This window comes from Lampetra planeri, chromosome 11 (assembly GCF_965212315.1).
Source record: "Lampetra planeri chromosome 11, kcLamPlan1.2.h2, whole genome shotgun sequence".
NCBI classification, from domain to species: domain Eukaryota; kingdom Metazoa; phylum Chordata; class Hyperoartia; order Petromyzontiformes; family Petromyzontidae; genus Lampetra; species Lampetra planeri.
The window spans coordinates 13,740,645-13,763,703 of NC_136117.1; the positions used below are offsets into that span (position 1 = coordinate 13,740,645).

A 23,059-nucleotide genomic window follows, 5' to 3' on the forward strand; every position below is an offset into this window, starting at 1 on the left:
GACATTGGGAGTACGGTTGAAATTGAGTTACAAGATTTTTGGATACGACAACACATACAGTAAGTTAAATAAAAAGCGTGTAAAAAGTTTTAAAATATATGTTTTGGATTTTTTTTTACGCTAGAATATCGTGTTGTCATCAGTATGACATACCTATACGAAGTTTGCAATCGATAGCACATTGGGAAGTGTGTTAACATTGAGTTACAAGATTTCTTTGTTGAGGATACAACAGACGAAGTGAGTTCAATACAAGCGAGTAATAAAAAAGTGAAAACTAATTCTCATATTTTGGTACTTGCAAAGGAGGCCCCGTGATGGGGCCGTAGTGGCACAGTGTGTGGCCCATTTCTCGCCATACAAAGCCACTTCTCCACTTTTATCTCCTCTCTTTCTCTCTCCTTCTCCCGCACGCAACACAAAAGGCGTGGGCAACAAACGCCACCGCCAGTGCTGCTGCTGCTGCGACCGCAGCTCCTTCTGCTCCTGCATACATTTCACGCCGAATAAGCCCCAGTAATCCTGGATGTGACTTCAAAAGCAAATGGGAATATTTTGCAGAAGAAAAAAACTCCCACCACAGCTCCAACAGAGAAGCAGCAGCAGCAGCTGTTGATTTTGAAACGGTTCCACGAAGACGCTATTCTGCGACGATACGTACGGATTATTTATCGTTTCTCGTGCCGTGCTCTCGTTGTTTTTTGGCTTTGTGTTTGTAACTCTCTCGAGAGAGAGCGAGAGAGAAAAGAGAAAAGGGAACACGGGCGGTTGGGCTGCGAGGGGAAGCGAGGGTGGCTTGTTCAAAGGGACCTTCAATTAAAAGAGGCTTTTGTTTCAAATGCAAATGTTCGCGTTGTTTCTCTGGCCATCTCCTGCAATTTATGAGCGAGTTAGGGTAGCAGAGGAGGCCGCCAGCAATCCAGCCGTTGGCGGCCGTGGCGGCGTGCGTTTCACAGAGATCGCGCTCTAAACGTGGATTTCTGGGGAAGTTTGCCGAGTGGCCCCACGGGGTCAGAGCACCGAGCCAGCAACACGCTCAGACTCCGGTTGTTTAAAATCCAGGCGGCGGCCGCAATTGGTGAAGGCGAGTTCCTAAGCGCAGCGACCGAGTGGACTCAGCCCAATAACCGGCAACCGACCGCGCCAAAACAATATTATGACGATGTCAAATGTGCTGCGGTTGTTTCGTGCCCCGAAGAAGCTAGGGGGCATATTCTTAGGTTTTTTCGGTAAAGTCACGTAGGTAAAAAATGTTAATTAATAAAAGTAAAATAAAATAAAAAATCACGACGTTTCGTCTTCAGTTGGAACCGTCACAGCACGATAGCTGAAGACGGAAGCTTGTGTTGCCTCCGAAACGTCGCGATTTTTTATTTTAATTTCATTTTACTTTTCTTAATTTTAATTTTTTACCTACGTGACCTAAGAATATGAATCCTTGCAGTCACGAAAGCTTCAAATCTAGAAGCTAGGTGGCCCTGAAGAAGCTCCCACCCCGCAGAGCGAAATGTCAGACGTCGTGCCGCACGACGCGGGGCGCAACCCACAAAAAACGCAGCGTGAGAGAGATACATTCATATGTATCTAATATACATATTAATACACTGTATATTAACAATGGGTTTTGTACGCCATCGGCATGAATTCATTCCAAGCTTTGAACATACAAAGCCATCCGTTTTAACACGGGTGCTTTCGCGACGAATGTTATCAATAATAGAGTGGGTTCTTTTTTTTTACAGCTGTTGCAGGTTTACTCTCAAACACACCGGTGTGCTGAACTAGTAATGAATTGGCACAATTTGTTCCCGTAATAAAACCTGACTAATCAGCTGTGTCGGGCCGGTTTAACGACACATTTGTAGTTCCGCGAACTAAACCCAAAAACATATATTGCGGACCATCCGTCTTTTGACGGTCAGTGTGGCAGTCTCGCGGCAGAGTGTGGAGGAAATTGTGGCGTCTACATAATAAAGGGTTTGTTTACAAGGGGCGGCTTAGTGTGGCGTCTCCTCCGTGAAGGATGTGGACGGCAGAAGGCTTGGGTCTGGGAGAAGCCCTGTGCACAATGCCCTCTCCAGCTGGTGCCTTCTAATGCACTGCACACTGCCCTGCGAGATGTCCTCATTGATCTTCGTATCGTAATTGATTGCTGATGGCATGAACAGAATACATTGACAAGGGGGGATGGGGGGGGGAACCAAAGGAAAACATTTTAAACGTGGATTGCCGGCATCACAAATCAGCCACGGATCCCCTCATTTGTATGCGGTTGTGGGCGCCCCAACGGAGAGGCCTTTGCCAAGGCCCGGCTGTGTAACATCAGAAACATTGTTTCTAAAAAAGCGCCCCCTACCTCATTAAACCGCGACGTCAACGACAATTTAGGAGGAGACATTTATCGTGTTGGGCTTGCTGCTGCTGCTGCTCTTATGGTTGTCGTCTTATGGACATCTGTGAAAAAGAGCTTTATAGCTCATCGGATTCCTCCAGTATAAATAAATATTCTGATTCTGTTGTTGCTGCTCTTGGAACGGGCGCACATTTGACGCGTCCTCCGTAAACGCGGCTGCGTCGGTTTTCACCTTTGCCCTCTGGCACCCCTCGCACGTGCCCTCCGGTCGCACCGAGTCTTGTCAGTTCCTGAATAAGCGCGTGGAGCAAAACGTCGGACGTGGCGCCACAACGTCGGAGAGAGAGAGCTAACCTTTGTAAATTATTTAAACTGATGCGCAAAAAAAAGAGACATCCCACTTGTTTTTTGGGGTTTTGTTCGTTGGAATAAATTGTCAGAATTTGCCGGCCGACTTCAAGGTTAGGAACGATCGAATGTTAGGGGCAGCAGAGGTTATCATTGGCAACGGGCGAGTGCGCAGGCGGCGTGATGCATCTGCCAGTAAAACCCTCGCCGAATCTTACGGGCGAGTAGTGTTCGATTAATGTCATTTTTGTGATTATTTTTATTTCTCTCCCCTTCCAATTCTTTCCGTGGCCATTCTGAACTTTTCGCAGAGCAGTGCCAACTCTATTGCCACGCCCGGATACAGAGCCGGCGACCTCTGGCCCGAAAGTCCAATGTGCTAACTATGGCACCGTGGCAGCCTCGTTAATAAAAGAGTTTATAAATACAAGCACGTGGTTCGCCGGCGCCGCCAACGTCATTTCTGCAGCGTCGCCGTAAAAAGCCCGAGCGAGGTTCAGCCGCCGATAATAAAATAGAATCCGCTCCGGTTATGGACGAGCAATTCACGAGAGGCAGGAGCGGGCGCGACGCTGTGCAGAAGATGATGATGACGACGACGATAATGATGGTCGTGGCAGAGTGGTTCGGTGGCTGAGATAATGAGGCGAGAGCTTCGGCTGCGATTTGGCACGACCACCTCCCCACTTCCCACTTCAACACCGCGCATTCGAAGGCGAAGGCCCTGCCGTGCGTACCACGGAAGCAAAGTGCTTCCTCCGCGAGCGGTCGTGATGGCAAAAAAATAAACGGTACGCGAAATTGCCGGTTTCAGAAACCGCAATGTGGGGGAGTGGTGGAGGGGGGCTTCAGTAGGGGGGGGGGAGATGCAGCCACCATGGCTGTCGTGGGGGTCCAGACACCACCTCTAACGTTTTTATATTTGGTTGAGAGACAACCACAACATTTTTGGGCGAACATCCAGGTATTTCTTCTCCCTTGGGCGAGGTGACAAGAGACGCCCGTCATGCTGACGACGGTACCTTGAAGTGATCGGGAGCAGTCGGCTCAGCACCGAGTCAGTAGCGGCCGGCGGTGGCGGAGATTCAGCATCATTAGAGTGCAGTGGAGCTCCCCTTATCCGCGCTGAAGTAGCGGGGAGCGAATACCGCGGCCCCATCTGTAATGGAACCAATCGCCTCCGGGGAGCCACGCACGCGGAGTAACGCACCCCCCCCCGCCCCCCCCGTCTTCTGTGCACTGTGCGGCCGTGCCGCCGCAGGAATGTAGCAGCCGAGCAAGACTGCCAACAGCAGGGGGGCGGCAGGGCTCGTGACAGCTGCGGCGCTGCCCGGTCCGTGCGGATTCATGAGCGTTGCTCCCTCGCACATCGCGGGTTTTCTCCGGTTACACCGACTGCCTCTTTCGCACATCGGAACGAGCAAACATTGCAATGCAAGAGCCTCCGAGAGGAGGAATCTTGAGACTCGGCGAGGCGTTCCTGGATAAAGAGGACATTGCTAGTATTACTGCTATGTTATCAGAAAGAGAATCGAAATATGTATCTACACTGGAGGAATCCGATGAGCTATGAAAGCTCTTTTTCACAGATGTCCAGTAGGGACAAGCACAGAAACGTTATAACAACAATCGATACAAGAAAAAAAACACAATTGGAGTGCAAACAAATCACTTACAAAATATCTACGCATCTCTGCGGGTAAAGCCCACCGAGCTATTATCATCACAAGAACACAGTCACTGCCGTCTCTTCGTGGGGAGGGAGGGGGTCCAGGCGGATCGATGGCCAGGCCAGGGTGAAGCACCGAGGGGGGCGGTTCGCGTGGCGAGCGGCACAGGCAAAGTGGCCACGGGTCTTGGCCGTCGGCGCTCCGCTCGCCCGGTAGAATTCGCCGCGCGGCAAGTCCGGCTCGAGCGACGGTGCGGGCGGCTGCGCGAGCGTCGTAGGGCCCTGAGGGCACTCCGCAGGGAGGGCCCTGAGGGCACTTGGGCCACCTGGCACTCACTCGGATCTCCGGTCGACTTCCATCACCCCCCCCCCCTGCCCACCCCTGCCCCCCCCTGCCCCCCTGCCCCCCCCCCTGCCCCCCACAAAGCAGCTGGCATCTCTCAAAATCCTTCGATGGGACACATCACCAAGCACAAAAGTAGGACATGTCTTTTACAATATATATTTATATGTTTAAGTGACTAATTTGCGAATTTGCTTTAAAAGGTCAAATTATGTCTCTAAAAGCAGCGTGACATCTTCGGGCTATTAACTCCTTCAGTGGGAAATGTTTTTTCTTCCAAATTCCACTCAGCGTCATGTAATGAGACAAAAGACACTCGCGTTAAAAGCCTTCAGTGCTATCAGTGTGTTATTATTAGTGCACTCACTACCTTGTGTTATGACAGTGCACTCACTACCTTGTGTTATTATGACAGTGAACTACCTTGTGTTATCATGACAGCCAGAAGGGCAGGAAGCTAAGCCACGGAAATGGTGGTTGAATTCTCACTTCAAGGAGGCATCTCGATTCACCGACGCCAAGGGGCGAGACCTTTCGTGGTCCACTGGGTCATTCCTGTCAATCTTCGTTTCCGTGACACCAACTCCACGATGTGGTGCAGCGCGATCACGTGATGCACGTCACGGGTTGACAACGAACCCCCTGTGACGTCACTCTCACGTGTAGCCGCCGTTGTCGACAGCAGCCTCGGAGCCCGAAGTGTTGGATTGCTCGTTTTTAAACTGTGGTGGAGCTATTGCGCTTTGCTAGGTTCTGCCTCGGCGCAATATCGTAATGCAACAGCCAACCTGATGTTGAAATGAAAAGTCAGCGACGCGAATGCGTTACGAGCCGTGCCGATGGCCCCGACACGAGACTTTGTCTGGCTGGCCGTCGCGAGATGCGCATTGAACGACAACCTCTGCTCGAAATCCATTTAAAATCCGATCCTCCTCTATTAACGATTTTCATCTCCCTGCACCCGTGACTCGTGAGTTTAACCACGCGGCATTGTCGCGCTATTCATGTAATTCGGAGGTTTAATCGCCGCTATGCACGTGGTGCGGGTGTACATGGCACTGTACAATCAATTATCCAATTCCCCACCCCCCCCCCCCCGATTGTGATTGTATCGCAATTAAGCGCAGAGAGCAAGTGGGGGTGCGTGGGGGTGCGTGGGGTGCGTGGGGGGACTGTGGCGATGGGGGCATGGAGCGGTGGTGCTGCGGTTAGCGCTACGTTGCGCTCCGAACCCGGCGGCCCGAGTTTCGATTCCTGCTCACGGCCAACACCGGTGACGAATATATGAATCGGTCATGGGCCTCCCCTAGGTCGACTCAGTCTCAATTGAGTATCTGGCGCTGTGGTGTGTAAACTTCGCCACGAGGCAGACAAAAGCAGCGGTGCGTGGTGCTGGCCACATCGCCTCCTCGTGTGTCGTGACGACCTTCACAGGTGCTTGCTAACAGCAATTTCCCCAACAATCTGTTGAGGCTATACTGGGGATCTTTGTCTTTGTGGAGGGGGGCAGGGAGCCACGGAGAGTAAGGCAGCCACACAACAAAGCAGAACATCCCGTGCCACAGCCACCCTCCGAGAAGATATTTAAATGTTAGTGGGTTCATATCATCATCGTCATCATCAATCATCTGTCACTCCATCGGCTCATTAACGGTGATGAGGCAGAACCAATATCTGCCATGGTTCTCTCTCTCGACCAGCATCGCTGCTTTGTTTAGTCTAAACCCTCCATCTTTCTCGATCTCCACCCGGTTTTCTGTCTTGCCCTAACCACCATTTCCCCACTCTTTTTTTGGCCACAAACGAACCAATGTAGGACCACTCCTGGGGGACAAAAAAAGGGAAGAAAGAAAAACAAACACACGAAAAAGTATCGAGATCGATTGGAGGATTTCGGTTTTTCCTGGATAAGCGACATTACGACCGGCCACTGATGCGGTAGAAGCAGCAGCAGCAGCAGCCACGCGGAGAGAGGAATAACAGAGACGCGGAGCAGAAATCGTGCTCCCGGGAAGATTCCATCGCTCCCATCGCCTCCTGTTTAAATTTGTTTTACTTCTCCCCGCTCTCGCCCCCCCCACCCATCCTCGCCCCCCCCCCCACCTCGCTATCCATTCCCTCGTCTGGCCCATTTTAAAATTCTCGGGGTAATCGCGGCGCGCCTCCACCGATGGCAATCTCATGCCTCAAGCGGCCCCCATGGCCCGAGAGAAGCGCCGGGAACGTCAAAACACAGAGAGGGGCGGGGGGGGGGGCAACAACTAGGAGAGTGATCGGAGCAACATTCAATTTGGCGGAAGCAGAGAGCATATTAGCCAAATCAGCGCCAGCACCGCATCAGCAGCTACACTTCTGATGGAACATTTTGCCAGAAACCCAGCCGGGGGAGGCGTGCTGGTGGTATTTTCTGGAGCTCAGCCCTGGCCATCAGATGCAGATGAATGTAAAACCCCTTGGTTATCATTTTATTGAAAACTAGTTAACTATGCGACCATACACTAGTACGAGCCCTCCCACTGATGAATCCAATCCTACCGGCTAGCTATGCAGCCACGCGTTCTAACCCTTGCGACTAACTCAACCCTTCTAGCAGCCAGCCAGCTAATCAGAGTGGAAGATGGCAGAAATCTTGACCAATGCCAATCGTCGATTAACGATCTCTCCCGGCCTGCACAATAACAGCAGCTCAGCCAAATCATCAACCAGCCACTGGTCGTAGCCATTAAAACCCCAGTGAAATGATAACGATGAGCTCAGTTAACCACCTACTGGGATCTTATCTTGAGTGTGTGTGCCAACGCACTGCCTCGTGCCCCTTTCAGCAGGGAGGGCATTGCCATGGCAGGGCCGGGGGTGGTTGTTTCCTGGCAACAGGGGCACAAATCACTTTCTATCGATCGGTGAATTACGGATGAGATGGGTAAACGTGTGTGTGTGTGTGTGCGCGCGGGCAATGCCACCACGAATTATTCCTGGCAGAATGCGTCTAACACCCAATTTGTAGGATCCTCCTGGCAAGAAAGCTTGAGGCCCAGTGAGGCTTCACTGGCTAAAAAATGGACGGATATATGTGTCTCATTATTATTTGTCCACTGAGTGCGCACGTGTGTAAATGATCGGAGAGGGGGGGGGGGTCGTTCGGTGGCCCGATGTTTTAAAGAACACATGACATCAGAGGATGGCAATGGTGTATCTGAACCTGGTCTGAGATTCCTCTGGGTCCACTCAGCCTAAAACGAGCGTGGTCAACATCAGCGGTGCGAACGTAGGGGCACTGCGGCTTAACGTGCTTCTGACCACGACCAGCTCCTTTGCGGGCTACGCCAGCGTTAGCAGGCGCTCGCTGACAGCGCCCGCGCTAGCAGTATATAGTGCGGATTTATTACTCTGCAGCTGATCGTTGACCCTCAACTCACGGCGCAGACAACAGTGAGCTCGTTCTTATCACCGCAAAGTTCCCGGAGAACGCGCCCATCGACTGCGCGCCCGTGCCCTGGGTTTGGCGTGAATTGCTGTCAACAACGGCGGCACACCGTAGATCATCCAACAGAAGTTGGTTTCACAAAGCTCCTCCGATTTCGTTTTTTGGTAAACACGTGTTTTAGGGAGGAGTGGTCACCGCTGCGGCTCTAGCGTGTTGTGCTACGAACCCAGCGAGACCAGTCCTACCACACAGCCCCCTTCCTTGTGTATCTGGGGCTCTAACTGCGTGGAAGTCACATGGAAAAGCATTCTCTGAATACATACTGACCAGAATAGCGAAGTACGGTAAAAAAAAAACCCCATTACTGACACTGTGTTGTATGTATGTATGTTTAACTTCTTTCGCACCGTACGTAGCTAACCGTGCGAATTTGAAGGCATTCATCCGAAATGGCTGCACATTATCATAGTTATTATTGCACATGGAATACACATATGATAGACGCGCATTTTTACTCAAGATTCCTATAACAAAAACCTTGTACAAGTGCCAAAGTGGTGGAAATTCCACATTCCCATGACGGTGGCCAGCCAGTTTATTTGACAACAGTGACGGGCGCATACAGGTTAACGTGGTTCACCAATTGGCCAAGTGACAATGCCACTGCAATCCCTTTCACAGGGGGGCACAGCGACAGCTATTTACGAAAACGAGTTCAGCCACCGGCCGCTATTTGTGATGTGACACCGATCTGGGCGAGACCGAGCGGCTCGCGTGAGCGACGTGACGCACTCGTTAACATTCAGCAGTTTGCGACAGACCGGCAGGTCGCGTATGCCCCTTGTGCAAATGCACGCAGTCCAAGCCGGACCGCTAGCCGTGTGCTTACGCGCGGCAATTCGTTCGGAACAAATGTCCCCTCTTAAAAACGTCGTAAATAAAATGTTTTTTTGGGATTTGTATTTTATATCCAACAAAAAAGATTCGCCAACAACACTGGAATCGTGTGATAGTGACGTTGCTCGGAATGTCACCTAGTATATATATTTTTATTTTAAGGCAGTGTTGTTGATTAATGTGTTGTTGTTTTGTGCTTGTGCATCACTGCCAATGGGTGTATAACCGAACAATTTGTTTAACTTAAAAAAATGGGAATGTTTCAAGAAGTTTATCTCAACCGTTGCCGTCAGAGTCGCATCACGAGACATAGTGTTGATTTGGAACTCTCGCACAGAGGTGGACATTACAGAGCTACGTCCGAGATCCCGGAGCAACGGTCCCACACAGCAGCGGGCAGCACTCTCCCAGAGAGTAATGGTCGTCACATCACGGTCGGGACAGATACTTAACATTCTCAGCAGAGCTGGAATTTGGTCGAATTAAGTTCGAAAACTATAATTATTGTCACGTGTGTGTGTGTGTTTTTGTGAGGTCACCGGTAACTGGCATGACACCATCACCGCACAGGCAGCTGCCTGGCTTCAAACCCAGGATCTTTTTTATGCTTATAACGTGGAAGCACGGTGAACATGTACGAAGCCTGATCAAAAAAACTCGAGGCCAGAACGTGAGTGGAGGAAAGGAACAGAACTGGGGGGAGGCGAGTGGTGGGGTCGCGTGAACTGGAACAGATGACCGCTTCAGCTCGCACGAGAACCTGATGCGAACCGACGGCCGAACTTAAACGCCGCTAATGCATCCGCGAGCATGGCTGGCCGAGCGCAAACTTACGAGCGGAGGTCTAAGAAGAAGTCCTGTGCCTCGACGCCTGCAACAGCCCCGGCAATCATCGGCGTGGGAACAGAGGGCCAAGCAGGGCAACTACTCGCCCATAACTTTTATGGTTCCACGGCTCACATCCTTCATAGCCCGCCACCCCCACCGACCCAATACCCACTACTTGACATAAGCCCCCCCCCCCCCCACGATGGCTACTTGACCCCATGTCTCCACCCCTTCTCAGCTTCAAGATTTGTTCCAACGTGCATGTTGACGAGACCGGACGCATTCCGAGTGACTGGATGGACAGGGCACACACACACTGTACGCACACACTGTACGCACACACACGTCTCGCTCCCCATGTCGATCCATCATTCCTTTTTGCGTGGTTCGCCCACGTTTTGGTCATTTTATGCAAACATTTGGGCCATTAGGGGCCGTCCATAAATTACATCACGCGGTTTTGGACGATTTTTGACCACCCCTCCTCGTCACACGGCGTCACAAAAAGTCAGCCCCCCCTCAATTATGACGTCACGAAGCTCTGCCCCCCCAAATAAAACATGCTTCAAATCGCTTTAAACTATTGCCATTGTAGTGCGTAACTAATGTGCCGCTGCACTCTGATGTTGTAGGAGAAAACATTTATTAAAAAGTCAATTTAATTAAGTAGAACGTGTTGTCTATATTTATTTAAAGTTGCGCATTTTGATGTGACGTCACATTTCTCAACCCCCCTCGTCACACATCGTCACAAATGTCTGACCCCCCCCCCCCCCAAGGTGCGTGACGCCATTTATGGACGGCCCTTTAACCTTCCACCACCCGACAAGATTTGTCACGTTCACAGAGACATTATTTATACACGGCAACGTAGAGATGACATTTTGACTGATAACTCTCCACACCGGCGGCTTAAGGCTTTGTGATTGTTGCACAGGGTCAGCTGCTCGGATTTGCTCCTTCCACGAGCTTCTCTCTTCAGCGCCTGGTCTAGAGTCTCTTTAAAATAAGTACTTTATTTTTGCAGGTAAGGGCCACTTAGCTGTACATCTCGATTTGAGAAGCGACCTGGCTAATCACAAACGATGGCCCGACGAAGTGGCTAATGGTCACGTGGTCATTTATTGTCACATCCACCGCTGCCCTCGTATCTCGCGGCACCGAATCTTGTCCCGTGCCCCATCAGCCTCCCCCTCGACTCCCTCCCGTGGCATCTCCACGGCTGGCACCACCACCACAGCCCTTCTCAATGTGTCTTCACTGCCTCTTCTCACAAACAAAACAAGGCAAAGATCCCCCATATAGCCTTAACAGACTGTAGGGGCAAGTGCTGTTGGCGAGCACCTATAAAGACCGGAACTGTACACGAGGGGGTGGGTGGCCAGAGCCACGCCCGACCGCCTTTGTCTCCCCAGTGGCGATGTTTACACACCGCACCAGGTACTCGTTTTGAGGCTGAGTCGACCTAGGGGAGGCCCAGGACCGGTTCAGATAATCGTCAGTGGTGTTGGCCGTGAGCGGGAATCGAACCCGTGTCGCCGGGTTCATAGCGCAGCGCGCTAACCGCGACACCACCGCTCCCCTCTTCTCACATACACACACACATCCTACCTATAGTGCCAGTACGGACAAACAATAACTTGTATACAATAGCCAAGTGACCTACACACGTAAACACCCGTACAATAGTCATTTGTCCCACCGGGATTTACAAAGCTACACAAAGTTTACATGTGTACACATAGACGCACAATAGATCTGCGGTCACACATTCGTATTCATGCATACACACACACAGAGACACAGAGACAAAGACCCCCCGTATAGCTTCACATAGACTGTTGGGGCAAGTGCCGTTAGCAAGCAGCTATTAAGGCAGCACGGGGTGGCCAGCACAACGCCCGACCGCCTTTGTCTCCCCAATGATGACATTGATATTTACACACCGCGCAAGGTACGCGTTTAACGCGGTCAACGCGCTCACCCTGAAGGAGCCCCCCCCCACTACCAGTGCAGATTATCGCCACTGATGTTACCCGTGCCACGGGTTTTGAACTCGGGAGGCCGGATTCGTAGCGTGCCGTGCATCCAAGCGCTGCACTACCACTCCCAAATAATTCGTCTCCAACGACAAAAGGCGAAGATCCACCGTACAGCCGAAACAGATTGTTGGGGCAAGTGCTGTTAGCGAGGAGCACCTATGAAGGCCGACGCGGCACACGAGGTGGTGGGTGGCCGGCACCACGCCCGGCCGCCTTTGTCTCCCCGGTGGCGATGTTTACCACACACCGCACCAGGTACTCATTTGAAGGTCGAATCGTTTACGGTACAATGAGAGAAAAAAAACACATTCAAATAGTTGAGGGTCCATGCACTTTCTGCGTGTGTGTTTATCCGTTACGTGTCATTATTTACAGGGAGAAAACGGTGTACAGGGAATACTCTACTTACGAGCAAATCGACTTACGAACAAATCCACTTACGAGCAGACCCCTGTACAGGTGTCGCGACCACGCACGTGCGTGCTTGATCACAACCCAGCGATCATCATCACCATCACATCGATCACGCGATATGTGTATGTGCTGCATGTGACCACACGGAACACACACACACAGCGACTACTGAACCACAGCCTATGAGTGTGTTATATATATAGAGAGATCTAAAGATAACAAACTACTCGCTCATCACATTCGACAATAACCACTGCGCGGCCTTCCACGCCACAGAGACATTCCAGAGGGGTTAGACGACAACTATCAAAATATGAGAATAGGTTTTTCCCTTTTTTCTGGCAACAAAACAGGTTTTGAGATGTTAAAACACCAAACTGAAACTTTTTACAAGGAATCATGTCTGCATTAACCACAATACTTGTTGTCAGAATGCAAACAAAAAACAACACTCTGATAATATATGCATTGTCCTTGAAACTGATTGGTCCGCACCATCGACGGCTTTCTGTTTTGTTGCCAAAAAAAATGAGAAAACCTATTCTCACATCTTGGCACTGGCAAAGGAGGTCCCATGATGAAACAACTGTCAACTCTCTGCGTCGCTGGCCTCTTTCGCTCTCTGTGCTGATAAACGTCGCCTGGTATGTACCAATACGTTGTTTTCATTCTAAGGTCACCCGTTGGGTGTCTCCTGTCGTCATTTGCGCGCTTGTGCACAGCTCTGCCAGCCCAGCCCGAGCAGCGTTAGCGAATACGTCCGCGTGGAGCCGTAGACAAACACGCGCTCCCACGTGTGCGTGTGTAGGAGTTGTGTGATTATACCAGCGGCAACAGCCCACTTATCGCACACGCGGTGACAACAGGCGTTATAAAGACCCCCCCCACCTCGCCATGATCAACTGTGTAAAGACAAAGATCTCCCCCCACCCCCGTATAACCTTAACTCACTTTGGGAGCAAGTGCCGTTAGCGAGCACCTACAGCACTATGTAATATACACACACACGCATGTAATTACCAAATCAAAAGACAAACACAAAGAACCCCCGTATAGCCTTTAACAGACTGTAGGAGCAAGTGCTGTTAGCGAGCATCTACGAAGGCCGGCACGGCACACGCGGGGGTGGGTGGCCAGCACCCCTGCGGCGATGTTTACTACACACCGCACCAGGTACTCATTTGAGGCCGAGTCGACCTAGGGGAGGCCCAGGACCGGTTCAGATAATCACCACACACCGCAACCTGGTACTCCCATTGACAGGATACCCAGAACACACGTGGTCACGCCGTACCCGATACGTACACACAGCAACCACACGGTACACACACCAACCATTAACACTTCACGTCCATTACACTCAAGGTGACCACTCTAAAAACATATTTATTCATGTACCCCCCTCCATATCAATGCACGCTCGCTTAACCATCGAGACGTAACGCAGCAGTAGCCAGAGGACTTACACCAAGCCGTGTATACAAATTAAACACACACACACGCCAATTATAATCACGCCATATGATACAAAAGACAAAGATCTCCCTATAGCATTAACAGACTGTTGGGGCAAGTGCTCTCAGCGATCCACGCTATTGACCACACACACACACGATGACTACACGAATGATTGCTGTCCGCGGCGATATATCACAGTCACACGCGCGCACACGATGACCACACACACATTGATCACACCAAAAGACACTTTGACACACCAAAGACAATGATGACACCACCACACACGCTCACATCACACCATGCACACAGTCTACCCAACACAACGCACACACACACACAGAGACGACGCCGCAACACGCTACACACATAACTACAAATACCAACATCCTATAACCCGTATATCCTAGACTGTTGGGGCAAGTTCTGTTCGCGAGCGTCTATGAAAGGTGGCACGGCACACGAGTGCGTGTGATGTGCACAGAAGCACGCCCGGCTGCCTTTGTCTCCCCAGCGACGATGTTTATACACCGCACCAGGTACTCGTTTGAGGCCGAGTCGACCTAGGGGAGGGTCTGGTTCAGATCATTGCCACTGGTTTGTTGGTGGCCGTGAGCGGGAATCGAACTTGGGTCGTCGTGTGCATCGCGCGGTGCTCGAACCGCAACACGACCGCTCCCCACGTAATGACAAAGATAAATGTACCCCGTGTAGCCTCAACAGACTGGTGGGTCAAGTGCTGTTAGCGAGCACCTACAGAGGCCGGAACGGTACACGAGGTAGTGGGTGGCCAACACCACGTAATGACACCACACACACACACGATGATCACACACACCCCACACACATAGCCTCCTCCACACACGCACACCACACACAAAGTCACCTCCACACACACCACACACATAGTCGCCTTCCCACACACACACTCACTCATGGTCTCCCGCCACACACGAACACAAAGTCCCCGTGCACACCACACACACCACACTCACACAGCACCCCGACACCCACAACACCCCCACACCCACACCACCGCGCTCACACACCACACACCACCACACTCACACAACACCCCCACACCCACACCACCGCGCTCACACACCACACACCACCACACTCACACAGCACCCCCACACCCACACCACCGCGCTCACACACCACACACATACTTTGAAAGTAGAAGATGACGAGCAGACAGGATCCCACGCTTGTCACAAAGATCACTCTTCCCACGCTCCTGCGTCTCGCGTCCATGGTCTAGGCTCCTGGCTCCTCTCAGCTCTGCTGAGCTGTTCAGGGGTCCCAACTCGTTCCTCACCCCCCGAAACCCCACCCCCGATTCAGCACAGCCCGAGTTGAAGCCACTGCGTGTGCACGGAGCGAGCGTGCGAGTCTGTGCACCCCGACCGCCCTACCACGCAGAGTCTCCGTGGCGTGCCGGGGATGCGCACAGACGCGCAACATCACGCCCGTGGGTCGCCTTAAGTAGGTAGCGCCGGGGAGGCGGAGGCACGGGCTCTGGGAAGGAATGTACCATGACCGCAAGAGGGAGGAGGAGGGCGGGGAAACGTGGTGATGGTGCTTAACCCTTGCGTCTGTGGTGGGTGTGGTAGAAGCCAGCCTTTGTCAAGCCGCTGCTGGGTAAGAATGATAATAAGAATAATTATTTAGTTATTTATCCAGGAAATCCGCACTCGAGTCGTCGTCAGGGTTATTTTTACGCAGGGTCCTGCTGCTACTGCTGCTGCTGCTTTGGGTTTTTATATAATTTTTACAAATATGTTTTCAGCCAATTGATGATGAGTTTTTGATGTTAAACAAGTGGAAAGAAACCGGAGCACCCGGGGAAACAGCACGCGTTGAGCGGAGGGGGGGGGCAAGAACACTCCCCGTAGCAGATGGCGATGAGTCCACTTGCTGTACTGCCTTCTGACGAGCCAGGGCACGGCACCTCCACGACGCCCATTGTAAGAGAGTTTCACAGCCCATCTGTGCCGTAATCCACCAACCATCGCTGCTACCCCCACAGTTTCTGCATTACAAAAACAGCCGTCGCCGCCACCACCACCACCGCCCGGATGCATGGCTGGGTCCCCACGGTGTGTCCGTCAGTCCGTGGGGGTTGTTTGACCATACTTCACCATACAGGTGCCATTGCGGGTCGGTGAAGTGGCGGTGGTGGTAAGACGGGTGCATGCATCTCTTGCTACTGATAGCTCATGTTAGCAGTGGCCGGGGAATGGAACTCTTACTCTTGTCGGCTTTGCATGCATGTATGTTGAACTTCTTTCGCACCGTCCTGCAGGTGTAGCTGCCATTGGGACAAATCGTGAGGATCGTGGGTAGGCTGTGTATGGGGCAGTGTGTCCGCGTGGTGCAGGGCAGTCGCCAAGTGTGAGTGAGCATCGCCCTCTGATGACTTCTCTGGCCGTGCCACGTGGAGTGGTGCATGTTTTACTTTACTGTTCCGCCTGTGTTCCAGGGAAGCCTGACTCGCGAGAACCTCTTGACTCTGTTTCAGGAAAGTCCTGCCACGTTTTCTTTTCGCTATGGGCCGATGATTGATACGTGGATTCCAAATGAGTAATTATGCGATGGAATATAGACATTTTTTCAAATTCATCAAAATTTGGACCGTGACGCCCGGCGCACAATGGCCCTCCACTTGCGATTGGCGTCACGGGAACTTTAACGTCCCCTGTGAGTGAAACAGACGGCGCATATGTTCATGCTTAATACACCCACGATGTCCGACGTTTCACACCACGTCCTGGGGAGCCTCTTCAGGAACTGAACGAAGCATCTCGCGTTTATAAATACTGTACGAAGCGTGAGATGCCAAATAAATTTCCTGAAGGATCTCCCAGCACGCTGTAGCTAAACCGTCAGACAACGTGCCGAAAAACTCGCGGTGAAACCAGAACACCAAAGCGGAACGAGTTACACTGCACGACCACGAAATACCACGACAGTAAAACCCCTCTATAACAAACAACAAATACCCCACGTGTTCACAACGCTGACAAACGCGAATGGTTATGGCTGGACGCGTTACTAATGCTACTGTGAAGTGTGTAAATCTTACGATTGAAGTGCAGACGGATGAACTCTATACAGACCTGGCAGCGGTGCTGCATCTCGTTTTGCCTTGCAAGCGCATGCGAGCTTCTCGCGGTGTGGGCGCCACGGTGGCTAGGAGATGTTAACTACCTCGCATGGTATACAGGGGGTCGTGGGTTCGATCCCGACGCTGACGCCTGCTGTATATTTGGAGTTTTCACCTCTCATTATCATCATCACGGTGGCTATGAGATGTTAACTACCTCGCCTGGTATACAGGGGGTCGTGGGTTCGATCCCGACGCTGATGCCTGCTGTATATTTGGAGTTTTCATCTCTCATCATCATCATCACGGTGGCTAGGAGATATTAACTACCTCGCCTGGTATACAGGGGGTTGTGGGTTCGATCCCCACGCTGACGTCTGCTGTATATTTGGAGTTTTCATCTCTCATCATCATCACGGTAGCTAGGAGATGTTAACCGCCTAGCCTGGTATACGGGGGTTCGTGGGTTCGATCCCGACCCTGACGCCTGTATATTTAGGAGTTTGCATGTCTCTTTCCCCGTGGTGGTGGTGTTGGTTTTTCTCCGGGTCCTCCGGTTTTCCCTCCACATTTAGAAACACGTATTAAGCATTTAGAGTATTTGGCTGCTATACATTTCCACGTGATAATCCACTTCGTTGAGCCATCATTTGTGGCCAGGTCGCTTCTGAAAAAGAGCTATACAGTATAGCTTAGTGGGTTTTACCTGGTTAAATAAAAACATTGTTAATAGTTTTAAATACTGTAGTTTAATATTTTGCCGTAGGAGATATTAAACAGCGCATATATTATCATCATGCTCTTCGCTAATGCACGACCTGTGCTCCCCACTGTGCCAGGCTAGGTGCAGGAGGTCACGGAACAGACCCAAATGCCATGGGTTGACTGACTGAGATGCCTGGCAGATGCACCAACTGCGCTCCCCACTGTGCCAACTTGCTGCGGTTTAACCGCCTTGCGTTCCGCGCTCGATGTTGTGAGCGTCGCTCCTCCGCCCCCCGTTAAAGCTGAAGGGCGACTGCTTCCAATAACCCAGTAGCATCCTTCACGAACCTCCTCTGCAGAGGCCGCTCTTGACACCGCTGGTACCAGTCATCGGCAAGTCCACTCAGCTCCACATCCTCCTGGACTGCATCAGTCCATCTCTTCTCCAGCCCGTGTCGTGCCCGTGTAGCCACATATATCCGACACAAACGGGTTACCATCGACGGCTGCGGGGCTACGTAGTGGGCAATAGACGGCAACGCAGCACATTCCATCGTTGTGCTGTGCTTCTACGCTCTCGCGTCTCTGCTTCCCGCCATCGCCAACCCGCACTGACCAGAGTGGTGAAGTATGGTCAAACAATTATGACGATCGACAGAGCGTGGGGAGGCGCTCATCCAGCAGAGCATTAACGTGGAGCCCGGGTCTGTATTGACTGTCGCGACAAATATCTACAATGGTTGGGTCACGTGCCGGGAAATTACCCAATGACCCTTTAATCGAACAGAGGAAGGGGTCAGAGACATTGATTTTATTCTAATGTTGTGTTCGACAGGGCTTCCAATTCTCACTCAATATTGTGTTCCATATCGCTGGTAAGACTGCAGTGCAGGCGCGTGGTGAGCAGCCGTAGCGAGGCGGGTCTACTGGATGTAGTGTACCGGGTATACTGGATGTAGTGTACCGGGTGCGGGAATAACTTCTCGGTCGGTGACTCCGACAGAACCGGTTGAAAATAATCCTTGGCTGACTGGCAACTTCTGCCAACAAAGTGCCTTCATTTATTTAACACTTTACAGCTGAAAAAACACACATTTATTTCGCTCCGTTCATCTGTCTGTGGGGGGAGGGAGAAGATGGGAGGGATAGGGGGAGGGAGGGAGGTGGGGGAGGGGGAGCGGTGAGGGGGGAGAAGCACAACAGCCCTTGTAAATAAAGATGATCCAAGTTCAGCATAAATATAATAATTCGCGTCGCTGTAGGGAATGGACAGGTACATGGGTTAATTCTGCAGGGTTAGTACTCTGTGTGTTTAAACTCGGGACCTTGGCCAATGTTCAGGCCAAAGCGATCGTACGTTTGCGTGCAATTGTGAGTACGAAGCAGAGGTCAATTTGCAAAAAGGAGAGCACATTTGCGTGTCGCTTTTTGTGTTGCTCCGGCAGGCAAACCCCGCACGTTGCACTGCTGTGCGTGACCCCCCGCGTTTACCGTTATCCGTTATTTATCCACGAGTGTTGTTGTTGTTGTCTCGAGAAGAGGCCGGCCGGACGAATTTGCCCTCCAGCGCACGAGCAGCCGTGGCAGCAGCGGCGTCTCCCTGCGTCAGAGGCGAGGAAGAACAGCAGAAACTTTGGAGCGACGTGACAGGCGACTCAGACTGTCACTCGCTCGCTCGCTCAATGGGACCCGCTCAAGAGACGCGCGCGCGTCCGTGCGTGGCTCCACATCTCACCAACATCTCCCACGCGTGTGCGTGTGTGTGTGCGTGCGTGTGAATGTGTGTGCGTGTGTGTGTGTGAGTGTGTGTGCGTGTGTGTGTGCGTGCGTGTGAGTGTGTGTGCGTGTGTGTGTATGGGGAGCGGTAGTGTAGCGGTTAGCGCACTGTGCTGTGAACCTGGCGACCCGGGATCGATTCCCGCTCACGGCTAACACCAGTGACGATTATCTGAACCGGTCCTGGGCCTCCCCTAGGTCGACTCAGCCTTAAATGAGTACCTTGTGCGGTGTGTAAACATCGCCACTGGGGAGACAAAGGCGGTCGGGCGTGGTGCTGGCCACCCACCCCCTCGTGTACCGTTCCGGCCTTCATAGGTGCTCGCTAACAGCACTTGCCCCTACAGTCTGTTAAGGCTATACGGGAGATCTTAATCTTTGTGTGTGTGTGCTATCAGGAGATTAGCCAATCGGAGCCGATGCTTCCACCTCCCGCGAAGTGCGTGGGACGTTGTCGGAACGTCGTCGTGGTTCGTGTCATTGCCGTTATCACCTTCGGTCGTTTGCCGCTTCGCCGCTGCATATAATGAAGGCATCCCGACGCCGCTCAGTGCGGCTTGGTGAAGAGGAGGAGGGGGGGTCGTGAGGTGCGGGGTGGTGTCAGTACCGGGAATAGGTATCGCCTGCTGTCGATGTTAGCCGGGGCCGACAATCGAACTCGGGTTCGCTGTATTCCTGCCACAGTGCGCGACCCCGAGCCGATACGTTTGTCGCCCGCGAAGCACTCGGGAGAGGACACGGCGTGCCGCCATCCAGCAGTGGATTGACAGAGGTGCCGTGACGTTCTCATCGCCGCAATGCAGAGCCACGGCCGGCAGAAGCACCTAGCCTGGCACGAGCACGGAGACCAGGCACCTAATATCACGCAGTGGAGAGCAGGGATTGCGCAATTACATTTCTCTCGCTATTACGTATTAGGGGCGCACGTGGTCATGATTAAATCCCATACATCAGCACGCGCGCTTTTATTTGGCTTTAATGCGCCGTGTGGCTCACACGGGGTCCCAGGGTGCTTTTTTCGCAATCATCCGGCAGCAGCAGCATTGCTATAATCTTCACGTTCAAATGAAAGGGGGCCCCCGGTTCTGTCAACGCCACCGCTGCTTTGGCTTCGCGAGAGAGGCCGCATGGGTTTGGTGAAGTCACGTTTATTCAGTTTAACCTGCAGCTCGGAAGGACACCAGAGACCCAGGACGAGGCTCGTTTGTGCCACAGAGCGAAGACCCGCGTCACCAAAAAAACAAGAAAAAAAAGGAATTAAGTGAGATGGATTCCAGGCTCCTTTCAGTTACCACTCGTCGCTGACGTTAACCGTAGCCGGGAATCGAACCCAGGTGGCTGGGGAACAGCGGTCTTCACTGCGGGGCTGGAGGATGCGCTATCCCAGGATGGCTGAAAATCACCGCGCTAAGCCTGAAAACACGGCCCGATTATCTTATTTTTAATCTCTTTCTTTCGTGCAAGATTCTCGCCGGGGCAGTAGAGATGACTGAAACCGGACACTGCGCTCGGGACGGGAGACACAGTTGGTCTCGGTTTACTGAGACCATCTGTGCAGGCGGAGGAGGATGCTCCACGGTGGCTGCCTAATGAATGCGGCGTAGCGCAGTGAAAACGCGTGTGCGGTGGGGGCTCTGTCGGAGGCGTCACGAACGCCAAATCCCGCGGAATCTCGCCGATGATGACTATGCTCGAACGTCTAGCATCAACATCATCATGATCCGGCGCCACCCATGCATCGCTGGGCACCTCCATCAAACCCCACTGACCAGCGTGGTGCAGCAAGGCCGTAGCCATGGGGTCAACATCGGGGGGGACCAAATCTTCCAGGGTGTCTGGGGGTCCCAACCCAGAAAAATATCTAAATTTGAAAACTCATTTCCTGCCTAAAAAAATAAATTCACTAACACATGGGATGGACTTTTTTTTACAATAATGTCTCATAGTGTATTGTATTACATTGTTTTTACTTTTTTTTACCATTTCTTGTTTCATTGTATGTAATGGCAGAGATTATGGATTAATAAAGTACAACCATAACCACAAGCATTTAAACAGAAATCTATGCATTGCTATGTGAAGACAAGTCCAGATATTGTGGCCAAGGTTTAGCAAATTGTTGTTTTTATTTACATAGCATAGCAATTTTTTATAGCAATATATTGGTGGGGCATTTTTAGCATATTTGAATATTGGGGGGGGGGGGAATGCCCCCCCCCCCCATTTCTATTTTAATTACGGCCTTGTCGTGCAATATGGTCAAATAATCCCCCCCACTCTCCATCTCTCTCACAAAACCGCACGCTCCTGCAGAGGATCCCATCCCCCTCCCTGCGCCCGGCGGTGTGGGTTGACGTTGACTCGTGGCGAGCCGTGCGCTGCAGGTTGCGTGTCGCGAGACCACGCGGAGTGGCCACCCCAACAGGCGCAGCCTCTGTTCGCCTTCGCGCGCACCCGAGCGTGGAATTTTGGGGCTGCATAGGAGGATGCTTGGAATTCATGCAGGTTGTTTTTTTCAGAGGGTTCGCCTCTCACGCAGAAGCACCGAGACCACCACGTGGTGGGGTCACCCATCGCGTCTCCTCCTTGTCGCTCTTCCGTCGCTACTGCCATTATTATTACCCGCTCCCGAGAACAGTGCCCGTGGATTTCTCCCATCGTGTTGAGGAGTCGGTCGAACAGACAGACTCGTTTGTCCAACAGTCTTCACCCACCACATTGCAGCTCACAAAACCACACTCACTCCCCCACTCACCACACACTAGCTCACAACTCACCCACTCAGTCCCCCACTCACCACACACTAGCTCACAACTCACCCACTCACACACCCACTCACCACACCGCGGCTCACAACAACCCACCCACCTACTCATTCCCCCACTCACCACACCGCGGCTCACAAAAACCGACTCACCCACTCGCTCCCCCACTCACCACACCGCAGAGAAAACTCGTCTCTCCTGGCATCTTCCCTCGCACTGCTCCACTTTAGAATTCCTTCTCATCGTCTATTTCCTCCCAAGTTCTCGAAATAACTTCGCCCAATATCAAGATAATATAACTCTTATCTCGAACAACATTAGCAGTGCTGTTTGTTGCTGGTCGTTTAGCGTTTTGGACCTTTGGACCCGATGTTTAGCAATCGTGATGATTAATAATAGTAAAAAAAAATAAACCACAACTCCACTCCAACCGTGGCTTCAGAGGCAGGTCATCTCGGGGTCACGCTGAAAGTCCTTCTCATCTGTCACCAAGAATGTTGATGGCATCAGCGATAGAAGTTTGCAGACAGTGGCTGCTTCTTCTTCTCTCTCTCTCATCTTCAAACCCACAGCCGCTTCTTATTGCTGATCTCATGGATTCCCCCCCCCTCTCTCGCTGCGATAACAGGGAAGCGGTGTCGCTGTGGCCATGGCGCTGTGCTGTGAACCCGGGCCACGTGAGGTGAGTCCCCCAGACCCCCCCCCAGACCCCCGACAGGGGAAGCCGTGGATTTCAAATAGAGATCTGCGTCTCGGTCTTTCTACAAAAATAAAAACGTCCCGCCGTTTCAACGCAGCGTCATGAGTTTGCTGGCGCATATCCGACGCAATATAAATCCACGTTTGTGTTTTACAGACCTGGACAGGGCACCATAGACTCGCACATGGATACCTCAAGCTGACTGCCTCTGCACATATATTTAAGTTT

General features: G+C 51.9%; 1 protein-coding gene across 1 annotated transcript in view; it reads right to left on the bottom strand.

The window, feature by feature from the left end:
* The window catches only part of CHST11 (carbohydrate sulfotransferase 11), a 79,850-nt gene extending 64,561 nt beyond the window's left edge, over nucleotides 1-15,289 (bottom strand). The window contains exon 1 of the mRNA XM_078599036.1: nucleotides 14,949-15,289. Within this exon, the coding sequence (XP_078455162.1) occupies nucleotides 14,949-15,033 (85 nt within the window). The 5' untranslated portion in view covers nucleotides 15,034-15,289. The remainder of the gene's footprint in view (nucleotides 1-14,948) is intronic.
* Between the last annotated feature and the right edge of the window lie 7,770 nt (nucleotides 15,290-23,059).